Genomic DNA, 12,979 nt, shown 5'->3' on the forward strand with positions numbered 1-12,979 from the left:
AGAAGGCCGGCTTATGTTATGATAGGCCGGCTTAAGATGAAAGGCATAAGGAATATTCACCTATAAAGGAAGTAAGACTAGGACTCCACTTGTAATAGAGTAATCCTAATCCTACTAGGACTAATCATGTAACCCGCCCCTCCAACTTATATAAGAAGGGCCAGGGCACCCAAGAGGGACAAGTTTCACAAGTTAGGTTAGACAGACAAGTCTACAGCTCTCGAGATAGAGCACCCTTGTAATCGTGATCATCATCATCAATATCAATGAAGCAGGATGTAGGCTTTTACCTCCACCGTGAGGGGCCGAACCTGGGTAAAACCTCGCGTTTCTCGTCCCACTCAGCCCCTCTCAAGCTATCACATAGGTGCGTTGGCCTCACGACTAAGTCCTGACACTAAGGACATCTGCCGTGACAATTCCACGACAGTGTTCTAAATAAAATAAAAACTTTCAATATTGGTGTGCATGAGCCATAAATAAAATGAGCTCTACCATGTAAAAAAAGTCGACCTACCGGTATTAATCCGCCCCGCACACATAATACCTAATGTCTTGATTTTTAATTTGAACATATACGCTTTTAACTTTTAAGGTTGGCGTGCATGAACCACAAAAAAAAACTAAACAAAAAAAAGTTGACCTATCAGTACACCTAAGGAATTTCTGGCAAACAAGCTCAATTTTGAATCAACAATCTCACCAAGAGTTTTTATATTGTCACACGTCGGTCGTATTGCGTCATCAGTCGGCGACCATGCGACTAGGAGGGAGGAGGAACATAGGAGGAAGGAGAAGGGTTAATGAGAAGGGGATACATGAAGAGGGGGAGGAGAGAAGAGTTAGTGAGAAGGGGATGAAGGAAGAGGAGGAGTGAAGGGGCGGACCTCGACGACGATGGTCATGCTCGGTGTCTGTCTTACCAGTGAATCGACTCGATGTCATCACTATCGATGGCAGCGGATATCATTGTCAACGCGGTAGCGTAGTGAAAGATGCGGGCGGTAATGAACAGAAAAAGGAAAGAGGAGACCGTGGCAGCGGCATCGAAACGGGACAATATAAAAACGTATCCTAGTGTGACTTGTAACTACGTATCCTATTGTGGAAGACGTATTCCCAAGTTTCGCGTTTCCCTCGCCGGCTCGAGGAAGAAGACAACATAACAGCTTGGTGTGCTTGGATCTGTAACCGTACTGCGTTTCCACTCCTTCACCGCTCGCCATAACTAATCGAGGGAAGGAAGGAAGCATCGAGCCGTTCCAATTCGCGTCCTCGTCTTCCCCGCCAGTCCCCCCCTCCCTCCCCCCCAAGAAGTGGTCAGCACAGGGACGACGCGGCGGCGGCGGCGGTGCTGGCGTCTGCGTTTGCTCGCTAGGCGAGAAGGCAATGACGGCGGCGGGGGTGGGGGCGGAGGCCCAGATGGGGAAGGACAGGGACGTGGTGCGGCTGGAGCGCGAGTCGGTGATCCCCGTCATGAAGCCCAAGCTCATCATGAAGCTCGCTTACCTCATTGGTTTGTCTCTGACTCCCCCCTCTGTTATTCCGGTCGGGCGTTCGCCATGGGCGCTGTGCGTTTCTTGATTCCCTTTCGCCACAGAACGGATTTCACCGTACGGCGTTTGTTCAGTACTTGAACTTATTCCTAACTTTGAAGATTGGATTCTTTGCCTGTTCTGAAGGAAAGCACGAATATTGGTTTGACTGATCCATGTTTTACCTGTAATAAACTAGAAAGATTGTGCTCAAAGAAATCCTAATAACTGTAGGCATGTGTGCTTGTACATTTCATACCACCTACCTAACACACATACTAGCGGGGTCTTTCCTAATGTGGCTATCAAGTAGTACACCATGTTATGTGTTCACCTGTCTTAGTTTCTACATGCCGAAGCAAAGATATTGTTTCGGGTTTATGGGACTGTGCAACTGAAAGCAAACTCTGCTACCTGTTTCATGAAGAGCACGGAAACGACAGGGAGGAATTCCTGAAGCTCTGCAAGAGGGTGGAGTACACCATCAGAGCTTGGTATCATCTCCAGTTTGATGATATGATGGTGAGAACTTGGACGCCTTTGTAGAGACTTGTTCTTCATACATTTTCATGCATTTGCTGGTTCAGACTGATCTGTACAGCCATCTTAAAGAGCTGCTCATTTCTGGCAGTTCTTGAAATTGAAGCAGATTTGATGTATTCAGTATGTTAATCTTTGTACAGGAGCTGTATGCTCTCTTCGACCCTGTGCAGGGTGCCAAAAAACTGCAGCAGCAGAACTTCTCGTCCGAGGAAATCGATACACTCGAGCAGAACTTCCTGACCTATTTCTTTCAGGTATAGGACTTGTTTGGGAGAAAGCGTTACTAATATGTTATGTAGCGTTGCAGATTTAAGTGCCCAATTCGGTGCAGGTGATGGAAAAAAGCAATTTCAACATATTATCTGACGATGAGGTTGAACTTGCTCATTCTGGACAATACCTATTGAATCTTCCAATTAAAGTTGATGAAGCAAAGGTTAATGTCCACTCACTCCAGAATGCAGCTCCTTATCCAAAATTACTAGATTTCAGTGCCATTACATTTTTTGTTGTTTGCTGGTGCAGTTAGATAGCAAACTTTTGTCAAAGTATTTCAAGGAGCACCATCATGACAACCTACCTGAGTTCTGTGATAAGGTGAGAATGCTCTGGCTCTTATATGCAATACTGATGCACCCTCATTTTGAAACATATTCAGCTGGCTGTTCTTATATTCTGGCTGCATGCACTCACTGTTGTTTCATCAAATTATAGTTTTAAGAGATAATTGAAGGATAGGTTTTCATGTATTATTGATGTGGTACCCTAGACCTTTTCCTCTCTTAGTAGCCATGGCTCGGTTTTCCTCATATTATTCATATACAACTGATTGTTCTGCGTGCAAACCTTATACTTACCCAGCATAATCTTCTATGTTCCAGTACGTCATATTTCGGAGGGGCATAGGACTGGACCGCACTAGCGATTTTTTCTTCATGGAGAAAGTGGATATGGTCATAACTCGTACATGGCGATGGCTGTTACAGAAGACGAGGTATGCTATCCACCACTCATTTATTTTCCTTCAAAGTTTATCTTGCTCATTCCACAAGTTAGTTATTTTCATACTGTAATTTCAGACTGCAAAGGCTCTTCTTGAGAAAGAAAAAGGTCAAGCCAGTGATAGATTCCAAGAAAAATGATGATCTAGTTGGTGAAGGGGACGACAAGGAGCTATACATTGAACGTATACGACTTGAAACAATGAACTTGAGGTTTGTGCTGTTCTTACCCTGTTACACTATCACAATCCCAATAAGCTGCCATCTTTTCGTCTTCTATGCTCTCATACTTTCCTACTTTCATTGTAGCCTGCGCAATTTAATTGGCAAGGTTGCAATTCAGGAGCCTACATTTGAAGAGGTGATTGTCTTGTACAGGTAGAACTCATAATGATTTTGGTTTGAGGTTGTAGACAACAGTTTCTGGTGCCTTAGTTGTGAAATGGTCACTTGCATGATTCCTACAAACCACCATGCCCGAACTAATTTCTGATGGCACATGTTTGATTTCAGGAAGAAAAGCCCGAAGGGCCAGGATGATAGAGCAATTCAGGTTAAACACTTCAAAAATATTCCGATGGCAGATATGGAGTTGGTTCTGGTTAGTGCTGGACGATCTACGTTTTCTAAAAAAAAAAGATGTGGTTATGTCCAAAAGTTTTTTCTTTGAGAACACATCTATACTCATTTATTCATCTGGACCTATGCTGAAGATAAATCATGGTATTTGCAGCCTGAGAAGAAAAACCCGAGCCTCACACCAATGGACTGGGTTCAGTTCATTGTTTCTGTTGTTATTGGGCTTGTAAGTCCAGTGAAATTGGTTTGACTTGATCCATTGATTTTGTTGTGTTTCATCAGTTGATGATTGCCTCTATCACATTACCCAGGTTACACTCGTCGGTTCACTCGAAATACCTAAAGCTGATTTCTGGGTTGTGATTGCCATCCTTTCTGCTCTGGCTGGATATTGTGCTAAGATCTATTTCTCGTGAGTCCCACTCGATGTATTATTTGACAGGGTATTCATGCCGTCAGTAATTTGGATTATTTGTGTATGACCTAACCAGGAGCCCTTTTTTTTGTTCTTTTGACCTGCTAGGATTACTGTAGAACAGTCACAAAATGTGATTTTGCTTCCTTAATTCTTTTAGCCCTTCTTAATTAGGACACTCATGTATTGCTTTCCGGGTTGATGGAATTTACCTTTGCTGCAGGTTTCAAAAGAACATGGCAACCTATCAAAACCTAATCACTCAGTCAATGTATGACAAACAACTAGATAGTGGGAAAGGCACACTTCTGCACCTCTGTGATGATGTGATTCAACAGGAAGTAGGTCCTAAGAATCAGCAAAATAGAGGCTTGTGTTCATAGGAAATTTCAACTCACAATTTATTTACATATTTGCGATTTCTGATGTTCAGATCAAGGAGGTCATAATCGCATACTATATATTGATGGAAAATGGAAAGGCTACTATTGAGGTATGTCAGATCTTTTGCTACTTCAAACCACTATTTTTCTTCTTAAGTTATATTATGCTTTGTTAAGTTAGAATGTTCTTTGTTTCCCAACATGTTAGGATCTTGATTTGCAATGCGAGGAGCTAATCCAGGAAGAGTTTGGTTTGCAATGTAATTTTGAGGTGATGGATGCTGTTCAAAAGTTAGAGAGATTTGGTATTGTTACAAGAGTGAGTTCTTGCAGCCTTTTCTTGTATTGCTTCATACTTGCATTGGCAGTCATATGAAAGGTTCTTACAATCATAATTTGCAGATTTTGCACTAAAACATTGACAGAATCCAAAAGTTTTTTATGGCATTACCCATCATATTGTTATCCCTTTTATCTTTTTTCATATTAATAAACTCGATGGTGTATTCAGGATTCTATAGGAAGAATTGTTTGCGTTCCTCTAAAGCGATCCAATGAGATCATTGGTGCTACTACCGAGGAGCTGGTTATGAAAGCCAGACAAAGCTAGTCAACTCAGTTTGAACCAGGTAATCTTCTTGTAAACTCTTGACCAGCTGTTCGCATTCTAATGTTTCTGGATTACTCCAAGAAGTGCTGACATGCTGACACTAATTTGTTTCATTTCAAGGGGGCAAGTACATCCTGGCTGGAAGCGGAATAGTTCTCCTACGGGAGTCGAGGAGAGACGCGGCTGTGATTTGGTCATAGATTCTTCTGTATTATGTAGTATTTTAAGTGCGGTGAAGAATTATTTTTGCGTAGAAGTGTGGTGTAAGAAGTTTTTTCTTTTGCGTGGAAGTGTGTTGTAAGAATTTTAAATCTCCCTCTGGAACAAATGCGGAGAAATGTTCAAGGAATTGCTCTGTTTGTACATTGGTCAAGTTAATAATGAAAAGAATTCCCTGCGTTGCTTTGGCTGGATCTGTTCGGCTCCACATAAAGACCCGCTGTGCTATTTTCCTTCCCCTTATGTGCAAACATAAACCCCTGTGAGGATGCAGTAATTTAGCAGGCAGTCGACGACCAGAAGACTGCAGTCATGTAACAGTTTCTGTGAGTTGATTACTGGTGAGTTTACATTCGTCTAATTTGCAGATTTCAAGGAAAAGGAGAAAGAAAGACGGCAGAATTTTCTGGACGGTACATGTCCAAACCATATCCACTTGCCCTTGTCTGTTTGCAGGGAGGTACATGTGCAGGAGAAACAAGCGAAGAGGGTGTGGAGAAGAGGGGGCACAGCGTCTGGGGGTGAGATAATGAGCAGCAGCAGCAGCAGCTTGGCGTCCACCATTTCTGCAGCAGCCACTGCTGCTCGTCCTCGCCATGGCGCGGTGAAGCAGCAGCTGAGCGCTAGGGTGAAGCCACACCAGAAGCATGCTGCAGGCTGCTGGGAGAGCAGTGGCAGCGGCAGCAGCAGGGCTGTGGTGGCGAGGGCTGGGCCCGGGCCGCTGACGGAGATTGAGCCGGACCTGCAGGAGGACCCCATCGACAAGTGGCGCACCAACGGCGTCCTCCCGGTCTGGAGCGATTTCCTTGGTTTTCTTGTTCTTGCTGCTGTGTTGTCTGAGGAATTGGGATGACGCTGCAGTGAAATTGTTTTGCAGGAGGACTTTGTGTATGGAGTGTATGACGGCCACCACACCTATGATGAAGGCCAAGGTCTCTTATCTTGTGTATTATCTTGTATACAGAACAAATTATATGCATGCGTTTCTTTAGCTAAAAGTTGTGCTGATTCTAATGTGATGTGGTGAAACCAATCATTCAACTGAAGAAAAGAAGGGCTTCTGGGAGGATGTCTCTGAGTGGTACCAAGAAGCTGAGCCTCCTCAGGGCTTCCAAGGTACACTCACTCATGGTGCCTTTTGCTATCTGGAAACAGTATACATGTCCTTGAATCTTTCTCATTAGCATCAATGGCAATCTCTTGCAGCACTCATCTCCTGGGCATTCCCTCCCGCAGTCATCCTCGGAATGGCTTTCGATGTGCCGGTACGGATCGAGTAGTTCCATTAACCCCTATTCCTCCTATTTACATGCATCATCTATCTGTCTTGGGCTTACTGAACGGAGGAAGACTCATGGTCTATTTGTGTCACTAGGGGGAGTACCTTTACATTGGGGCAGCTATCTTCATCGTCGTGTTCTGCGTCATCGAGATGGACAAGCCGGACAAACCGCACAACTTTGAGCCGGAGATCTACATGATGGAGAGGTCCAAGCGCGACAAGCTCATCGCGGACTACAACTCCATGGACATCTGGGACTTCAACGAGAAGTACGGCGAGCTCTGGGACTTCACCGTCAACAGAGATGACCTCATCCAACCATAGGTGCCATTCAGAAATGGTGGTCGCGTTGGCTAGATTCAGAAATGGAGGCCAGTTCAGATGACATGTATGATAGTGATATAAGCACTCTCTAAGGAAATCAGGGATGGCATAGCTCCAAGAAAAGGATCTTCAAATAAAGCATCCTTGTAAAAAATGCAGAGCAAATTGTCAGAAAACACTATGCTACTAAGGATGGCAAATGTCTAAAATTGTAGAGATATATAAAGTTGCCTGTTTGGCACTACCCTCTCGATGTTACAAAAGTCTAGCAAAAAAGAATTGTCATTCTTTTTTGTACAAGTTGAAACCCTATGTCGAATAACGAAGAAAATAAACCAAGGGTGAAAAGGGAAGCCTAACAGCTCCTCCTTTTTTGTACACTTGAGTTGCACAGCTGATGATGAGCTGGCTCGCTATGACAAGAAACTAATGGGGCAAAATTGGAGCTAGAATAGCTAATCTATAACCCTGAAAGAGGAAACTAGCTTAGCCTTTGAAATGCTATAACTTTCCATTCTTCTTCATCTTGGTGATGTGAAGAGCTGGCTGCCTAGGGTCACAGTTGTGTCGCCCACTGGCATGGCTGTCGTCCTCCTGATCTCCTGCTCGCGTATCCGGTGTATCTCGGCTTCCACCAGGCTCATCGACGGACGATCCTCGCTTGTCGGGTTCACGCACCGCGATGCCAAGCGCAACAATTCCTTCATGCCTTGTGGGGTAAAGCCACTGGTCATTCTCCTATCTGCTATTGCAGAGATTTCACTTGATTCTTGAAAGTTCCGAACCTGCATATCAGAGATGGATAGTAAGCAAACTGAAACCTTGGCTCTGGTATGATGATAGATATTATGAGAATAATATGGAAAAGAGGAATTGAACAATCATCAGGAATCGGTAGAATTTACCCATTCAATAATGCCTTGATCAGACGCAGCCGTCCTTCCACTGATCAACTCCACAAGGAACACACCAAAACTGTATACATCACTTTGTATGGAAAAAATCATGGACTCCTTCCCCCTGGTCATGCAACAAATCTCCATTAAAAACAGACACGGGATGCCGATAAATTTGCTACTATCACAGGCAGCACACTGAAAGCATATAGTTTGTACTATTCACTAATGGAAGTCAAGGGATGTAATTAACAACTTTTAAGTTTTAACCCCCCCAAAGAAGAAGCTCAGTCATTACCGAGGATCAACGAATGGATCATTGAATATCATCGAAGGCGGGCCAGCATTGCCTAGTCGATCAAGTAGGCCTCGGATGCCAGTATCAGCAACTTTTGGTAAGAAATCCGCATCCACCAGGACATTAGCAGTTTTGAAGTTCATGTGAACAGCAGGAGGGGTCATGGAATGCAGGTGACTCAGGCCTGAGTAACAGTAACAGGAAAGGTCATTATATTAAGATTCATTGCATAACTATTGTGACTGAAAATGAGGCAATCCATAAGAGAATAAGCTTCTGCCAATAAAGGAAATTAGGAGTTGGTGCCGATGTATACTTACCCTTAGCGGTTCCATGAGCAATAGCAAGTCTCTGCTTGAATTCTAGCCTCACAGTTGGAGAATTGCCGTTGCCTGTAGAGGGATGGCAGAAAGATAGATAAAATTAGCACTTCTGATGCTCTTCTTGTACATCAGAACTATAAATAGGAAATACACAATGGAAAAATCACCATGCAAATGCGCAGAAATGCTGCCATTGGGGACATACTGATAAACAAGCATCTGCATGCCATTGTCCTGGCAATACCCCAAGAGATTTACAAGGTTGGGATGACGACGGATAGACGACAGGTAATTAACCTGGGGAGAAAAGGCCAACAACAACCATGAGTTCATGTATTGGTTTTGATCTCAGGAAGCAAGGTTTTGATTTCTTACAACATGCCACTACTCTAGGAGAAAATTTTGGCACCTCATGGAGAAATTCCTGGCTAGGAGGAGAATGCCGCCTTTTAACCGCTATAATTGTGCCATCCTGGAGCAAACCGTTGTATACCTCTCCGAACATTCCATGTCCGACGAGATTCGAGCTGCTGAAGTTATTTGTAGCAGACCTTAGTTCCTCCAGTGTCATACATCTTGCTCCTTGCATGTCTAGAGTACATAATAAAAGCAGTCTGTTAAGCTAAAATGCTAATTTGACACTAGCTGAAAAACACTGAAATTAAAAGCCCCTCGAATACTAATTTGAGCGGTACCTGGAAGAGCTTGACCGGACGAATTACTCTCTGAAGAATCTGAATTCCGTCTGCCGTGCCGTAGGCATAGCACTACAATGAGTGTGATGGCACCAACTAATGCCAAACCTCCTGCAGCTCCTCCTAGAGCTACTGCAAGAATGTCTGACATCTAGTATGCAATCTCCTCCTTCAGAATAGGATAGTAACTTTTGTAGCAGCGGCGATGCAGACAGATATAACCTAAATATTAGTACATTTTAATTTTTCTGGACTTAACATTGAAGTAGCAATAACAGTAACCGACAGATTGCTGAATCGACAGCGCAGCAATACAAAGCAAACTAAACAGTTGCAGAATACAAAATGGAGCATATGTGCCATATATGGATGGACCGGTTAAATGAGAGATGAATGTGAGCAGTTGTAAACTAGGAAAGCGCATTCCGCCAATGACGTAAGCAGCACGGGCCAAGCAATTATTAGTGCATAAAACAGAGAAAGGACAACTAAGTTATCTTTTGTTTTGCGGGGGACAACTAAGTTATCAGATGGAACAATGCAAACATGTTGACATTCAGAACTGAATATTGAGTGGCCTGGCAGTTCGCTCATTTTTGCCATTTATCGCATTCCTTTTATTTCCTAGATAACGTGCACGACCGTTGCAATATTAAGAAATTCCGCGCCATCAGAGGACTTCCGGGCTATAACACGTACTAAATTCTCATGCAATACAATGAGCCTCGTGAATTCTCATACAATTGCGTGGTGTTGCGTCTTGCGCCTTTTGCCTTTTATTTCCCAGACCATTGCAATATTCAAATATTTCGCGCCATGACTAGCACTAATAAAATTCCCATGGTATGCAAAGAGCCTCTCAAATACAATAATCTGTGCTGCATATTCTTCTATTTGGTTGACAATGCATGATCATATACAGACACAAAAAAAAAGTCCACTACAGCACTATATATAACAGGAACGCTTCGTCGCCCATACAAAAGGTTTTGCGAAAGCTTCCTCTGTAGTAGTGCTTGCAAACCACCAATGTCCAATGCCTTTAACAATCCCCAGTTGTACTACATGTTAAATCGAAATTTAATAAAAGAAGAATGCAGAATTCTTCAACTTTTGTTATCTAACAGTATGGCATTGGCCTTATGGGCGCTGAAGGAAATCATGCAGTAGGACAAGAATTGCTCCTAGTATGAAAAAAAAACAGAAGCACAACTGTTGCTCCATATGTACGTGCTACAGTACATAAATAAGAATAACAAGCACGCAGTATGATCTATAACAAATAAGCTATATCAACAAATTCCACAGCAATCATGCAGATAATATCTATCTTATCCCCAGAGCACACATCAAGCCCATCTGATCCTGGTGCAAGAAAGGAGCAGGAGCATGCAAAGACTATCAATCACCCAGAGTAGAGAGAATGTCCGAAGAATCCATGGCATACATACCTGAAGATTGACGAGGTCTCCCGGCGTCATCTCCCTCCAGGCACAAGAGCAGGATCAAACGCTGAAGCCATATCGCAAGACTTTTATCCCCTTCTTCTCCCTCCTTGTCCCTATCCTGCCATCAACAACAAAGGACAAAATTCCTGCTTGGTTCATGGCAAGAGAAAAGAAATCAACAGAGGAGAAAACCAAAATCAAGCATGAAAAATGTGCAAGGAACATTCAGATCACTGTCACGGAAGATCAGAAGAAGCATGTTTGATTAGCAGAAACATCATCTTGGAAGATGAGAAGAAACATTTGCAGGGAGAGCAGGGTGGCAAGAATCCACGCATGAGAAAAACAGGGGAGGTGGAGAAACAGGGGAGGCAGGAAACTCACCTGTGGCTTCTTCTTCTTCCTCCTCCTGCTCAGGTGCCTATGATTGGGAAGATTGGGGAGGGGGGAGGGGTTTGGGGGAGGACGGGGGAGGGGAGAGGGGACAGGAGAGCCAGCACAGCCAGCCAACACCAGCGGGAGGGAACCAGCAGGCCAAGTATATATAATGGTCTGCGAGAGGCGCCGCATCAAAATGTGCCTAGGAAAAACGTGAGCCGCCCGCCGCTTGTATTGGCATTGCAGGCAGCGAGAAATTTACTTACTGCCTAAAAAGGATTCTGTAAGCGGGGCTGAGCAGGTCCGCCATGGTCCATGCTGACGTCGCATAAGCTGCCACTGCTCTTAATCCCTCCTTAATTAGCAAGATCGCCTCTGCTGAGAGAGAAAAGAATGAGAGGGATGGAGGCATCTCCCAGCGCAGGCCCAATGATTGCCCCCAAAGGCGAGGCGACAGTTCGTGGGGATCGCGACACGACACCGCGCCGACGACGGGCGGCGACGCGGCCACCCATTCTCCCGATTCGTTGTTTTGTTCCTTTTTCCAGCATATTTTACTATTGGGCAATTCGTTGCATCGTATCGTGTTGTTAAATTATTGTATCATCCGATGAATGGAACGGATGAATCTTTCTGTCGATCGGTCGAGCTTAACAAGAAATGGCGTAGAAGGCGTCAATGATTGCTGGGAAGGCGCGGAGCAGAGTAGCATGAGCGGGCCGAGCTGGAAGACAGCACAGGCGGACAGCAGCTGCACACCTCCTCACACTCACAGGCACCAGAGCAGAAAAGCTGCACACGCCCTTCTTCTTTCCTGGCCTGACGGACGCACGGAGGCCTTGTCACTTGTCACCTAGTGCTAGCAGTAGCTAGCCCCAGACCAGAAAGCATACGCTTCGGAACTCGGAGTGAATGAATGAGCAAATATTGCTAAATCTTTTTTAAACCAATTCTTTGATCCGCTTGTACATTACTCCCTCCGTTCCTAAATACAGTATAATCTTTCTATAGATTCTATGATGTACTGTATATAGACATACTTTAGAGTGTGTATTCATTCATTTTACTTCATATGTCGTAGTCTTTATTGAAATTTCTAAAAGACTTATATTTAGAAACGGAGGAAGTATATTTTAGTCTGCTCTACGTGCATGCATGCGCTACAGTTGTACTGCCTGCCTAGCTCGCGTCGATCCAAGTAAGATCCAAGCGATACGGATCGCCGCTGTGACACTTGCATCCATCCATCCATCCATCCATGGCGTTTTGCTGCAGGCTCCTCCCTCCGGAGTGGACTGGAGTGGAGTGGGCCGCCGCTGTGACCAGTGAGCTGTACGCGGCCATCGCCGTCACCATGCGTTTCTTTCTTCGCCTCCATCCCTACCACTCCCTACCAACATTTTTACCCCTCACTGCCATCTCATGGAAATGGAGTATTTTTTTTACCTTTTAAAAATCATTACTACTATTACTATACGTAGGTACCGCTGCTACACTGCTCACAAGCATGCATGCATGCAGAGGATTATTTCGCAGTCCCCAAATGCCAATTTGTTCCTGCCAACTTTTTTTTTGGTCCGGGTTCTTTTGTGAGTCGCTTTAAGTTGGGGTTTTGAGACAAATGGATGGATGGAGCCGGGCGCTCTCTCTCATGGAATGGAATGCCTGCCCATCCTTGTGAGCTGTACATGATGGACAGCTGAAAAGCCTGAAACGAATGGAAGATGCCAAAGGCAGAGGGGAAGGGGACCCAGATTTCTCCCGACAGATGGAGGGAGGGAAGGGCGATTGGATTGCATGCATGACAGCCTTGCGCTGTCCCATCCTTGCTCCTCTCTTCCATGCATATAACATGCACTTGATTTTGCTTCTTAGCCTTAATTTAGAATGTTCTTAAAGGCCTTACATGAACACCCTTGGTACAAGTAAAAATTATGGAGAAATTCGTTGCCGTCTCCGACCTGCAGAAAGATATCAAGCTGATCTAAATGCTTTCGTGTTGATTCACCTGACTATTTCTTCGCGCTCTCGAGGTTCGTTGGATCGGCCG

General features: G+C 44.4%; 3 protein-coding genes across 8 annotated transcripts; 2 read left to right on the plus strand and 1 right to left on the minus strand.

Moving 5' to 3' along the window:
* The first annotated feature begins 1,197 nt into the window (after nucleotides 1-1,197).
* Nucleotides 1,198-5,479, plus strand: LOC123075316 (uncharacterized). Its single transcript, XM_044497953.1, has 16 exons — nucleotides 1,198-1,516; nucleotides 1,963-2,057; nucleotides 2,219-2,332; nucleotides 2,410-2,514; nucleotides 2,604-2,675; nucleotides 2,960-3,072; nucleotides 3,158-3,292; nucleotides 3,389-3,457; nucleotides 3,593-3,680; nucleotides 3,813-3,884; nucleotides 3,970-4,070; nucleotides 4,297-4,414; nucleotides 4,507-4,566; nucleotides 4,665-4,775; nucleotides 4,968-5,085; nucleotides 5,187-5,479. Exons 1-15 carry the CDS (start codon nucleotides 1,390-1,392, stop codon nucleotides 5,064-5,066), a joined length of 1,479 nt encoding a protein of 492 aa, XP_044353888.1. The 5' UTR covers nucleotides 1,198-1,389; the 3' UTR covers nucleotides 5,067-5,085; nucleotides 5,187-5,479.
* A 275-nt stretch (nucleotides 5,480-5,754) lies between these two features.
* On the plus strand, nucleotides 5,755-7,135 carry LOC123080396 (photosynthetic NDH subunit of subcomplex B 5, chloroplastic). The gene is made up of 5 exons (XM_044503312.1): nucleotides 5,755-6,075; nucleotides 6,163-6,217; nucleotides 6,333-6,401; nucleotides 6,492-6,550; nucleotides 6,661-7,135. The coding sequence occupies exons 1-5, from the start codon at nucleotides 5,815-5,817 to the stop codon at nucleotides 6,889-6,891; spliced, it is 675 nt and encodes a 224-aa protein (XP_044359247.1). The 5' UTR covers nucleotides 5,755-5,814; the 3' UTR covers nucleotides 6,892-7,135.
* On the minus strand, nucleotides 7,092-11,077 carry LOC123080395 (serine/threonine-protein kinase-like protein ACR4). Of its 6 annotated transcripts, none has more exons than XM_044503306.1 (9): nucleotides 10,936-11,077; nucleotides 10,555-10,669; nucleotides 9,104-9,291; nucleotides 8,818-8,999; nucleotides 8,576-8,705; nucleotides 8,406-8,477; nucleotides 8,086-8,269; nucleotides 7,797-7,911; nucleotides 7,092-7,676 (listed from the first exon to the last, which is right to left on the minus strand). In XM_044503306.1, the coding sequence occupies exons 3-9, from the start codon at nucleotides 9,252-9,254 to the stop codon at nucleotides 7,413-7,415; spliced, it is 1,098 nt and encodes a 365-aa protein (XP_044359241.1). In that variant the 5' UTR covers nucleotides 9,255-9,291; nucleotides 10,555-10,669; nucleotides 10,936-11,077; the 3' UTR covers nucleotides 7,092-7,412. The 6 variants fall into 6 exon arrangements, with proteins under 6 accessions (XP_044359241.1, XP_044359240.1, XP_044359243.1 ...); XM_044503305.1 differs by having other exon boundaries at nucleotides 9,104-9,325; XM_044503308.1 differs by having other exon boundaries at nucleotides 9,104-10,468.
* Between the last annotated feature and the right edge of the window lie 1,902 nt (nucleotides 11,078-12,979).

Source organism: Triticum aestivum, chromosome 3D (genome assembly GCF_018294505.1).
Source record: "Triticum aestivum cultivar Chinese Spring chromosome 3D, IWGSC CS RefSeq v2.1, whole genome shotgun sequence".
In the NCBI taxonomy this organism is placed as follows: Eukaryota; Viridiplantae; Streptophyta; class Magnoliopsida; order Poales; family Poaceae; genus Triticum; species Triticum aestivum.

Excerpts from the sequence above, each read along its gene's own strand:
- LOC123075316 (XM_044497953.1), top strand. The coding sequence starts at position 1,390 with ATGACGGCGGCGGGGGTGGGGGCGGAGGCCCAGATGGGGAAGGACAGG. Across the intron at positions 3,073-3,157 it reads TGGCTGTTACAGAAGACGAG|ACTGCAAAGGCTCTTCTTGA; the intron begins GTATGCTATCCA and ends CTGTAATTTCAG. Across the intron at positions 4,415-4,506 it reads ATGATGTGATTCAACAGGAA|ATCAAGGAGGTCATAATCGC; the intron begins GTAGGTCCTAAG and ends TCTGATGTTCAG.
- LOC123080395 (XM_044503306.1), bottom strand. The coding sequence starts at position 9,254 with ATGTCAGACATTCTTGCAGTAGCTCTAGGAGGAGCTGCAGGAGGTTTG. Across the intron at positions 9,000-9,103 it reads GTCCGGTCAAGCTCTTCCAG|ACATGCAAGGAGCAAGATGT; the intron begins GTACCGCTCAAA and ends TATGTACTCTAG. Across the intron at positions 8,706-8,817 it reads GCCAGGAATTTCTCCATGAG|GTTAATTACCTGTCGTCTAT; the intron begins GTGCCAAAATTT and ends TTTTCTCCCCAG.
- LOC123080396 (XM_044503312.1), top strand. The coding sequence starts at position 5,815 with ATGAGCAGCAGCAGCAGCAGCTTGGCGTCCACCATTTCTGCAGCAGCC. Across the intron at positions 6,218-6,332 it reads CACCTATGATGAAGGCCAAG|AAAAGAAGGGCTTCTGGGAG; the intron begins GTCTCTTATCTT and ends ATTCAACTGAAG. Across the intron at positions 6,402-6,491 it reads GCCTCCTCAGGGCTTCCAAG|CACTCATCTCCTGGGCATTC; the intron begins GTACACTCACTC and ends AATCTCTTGCAG.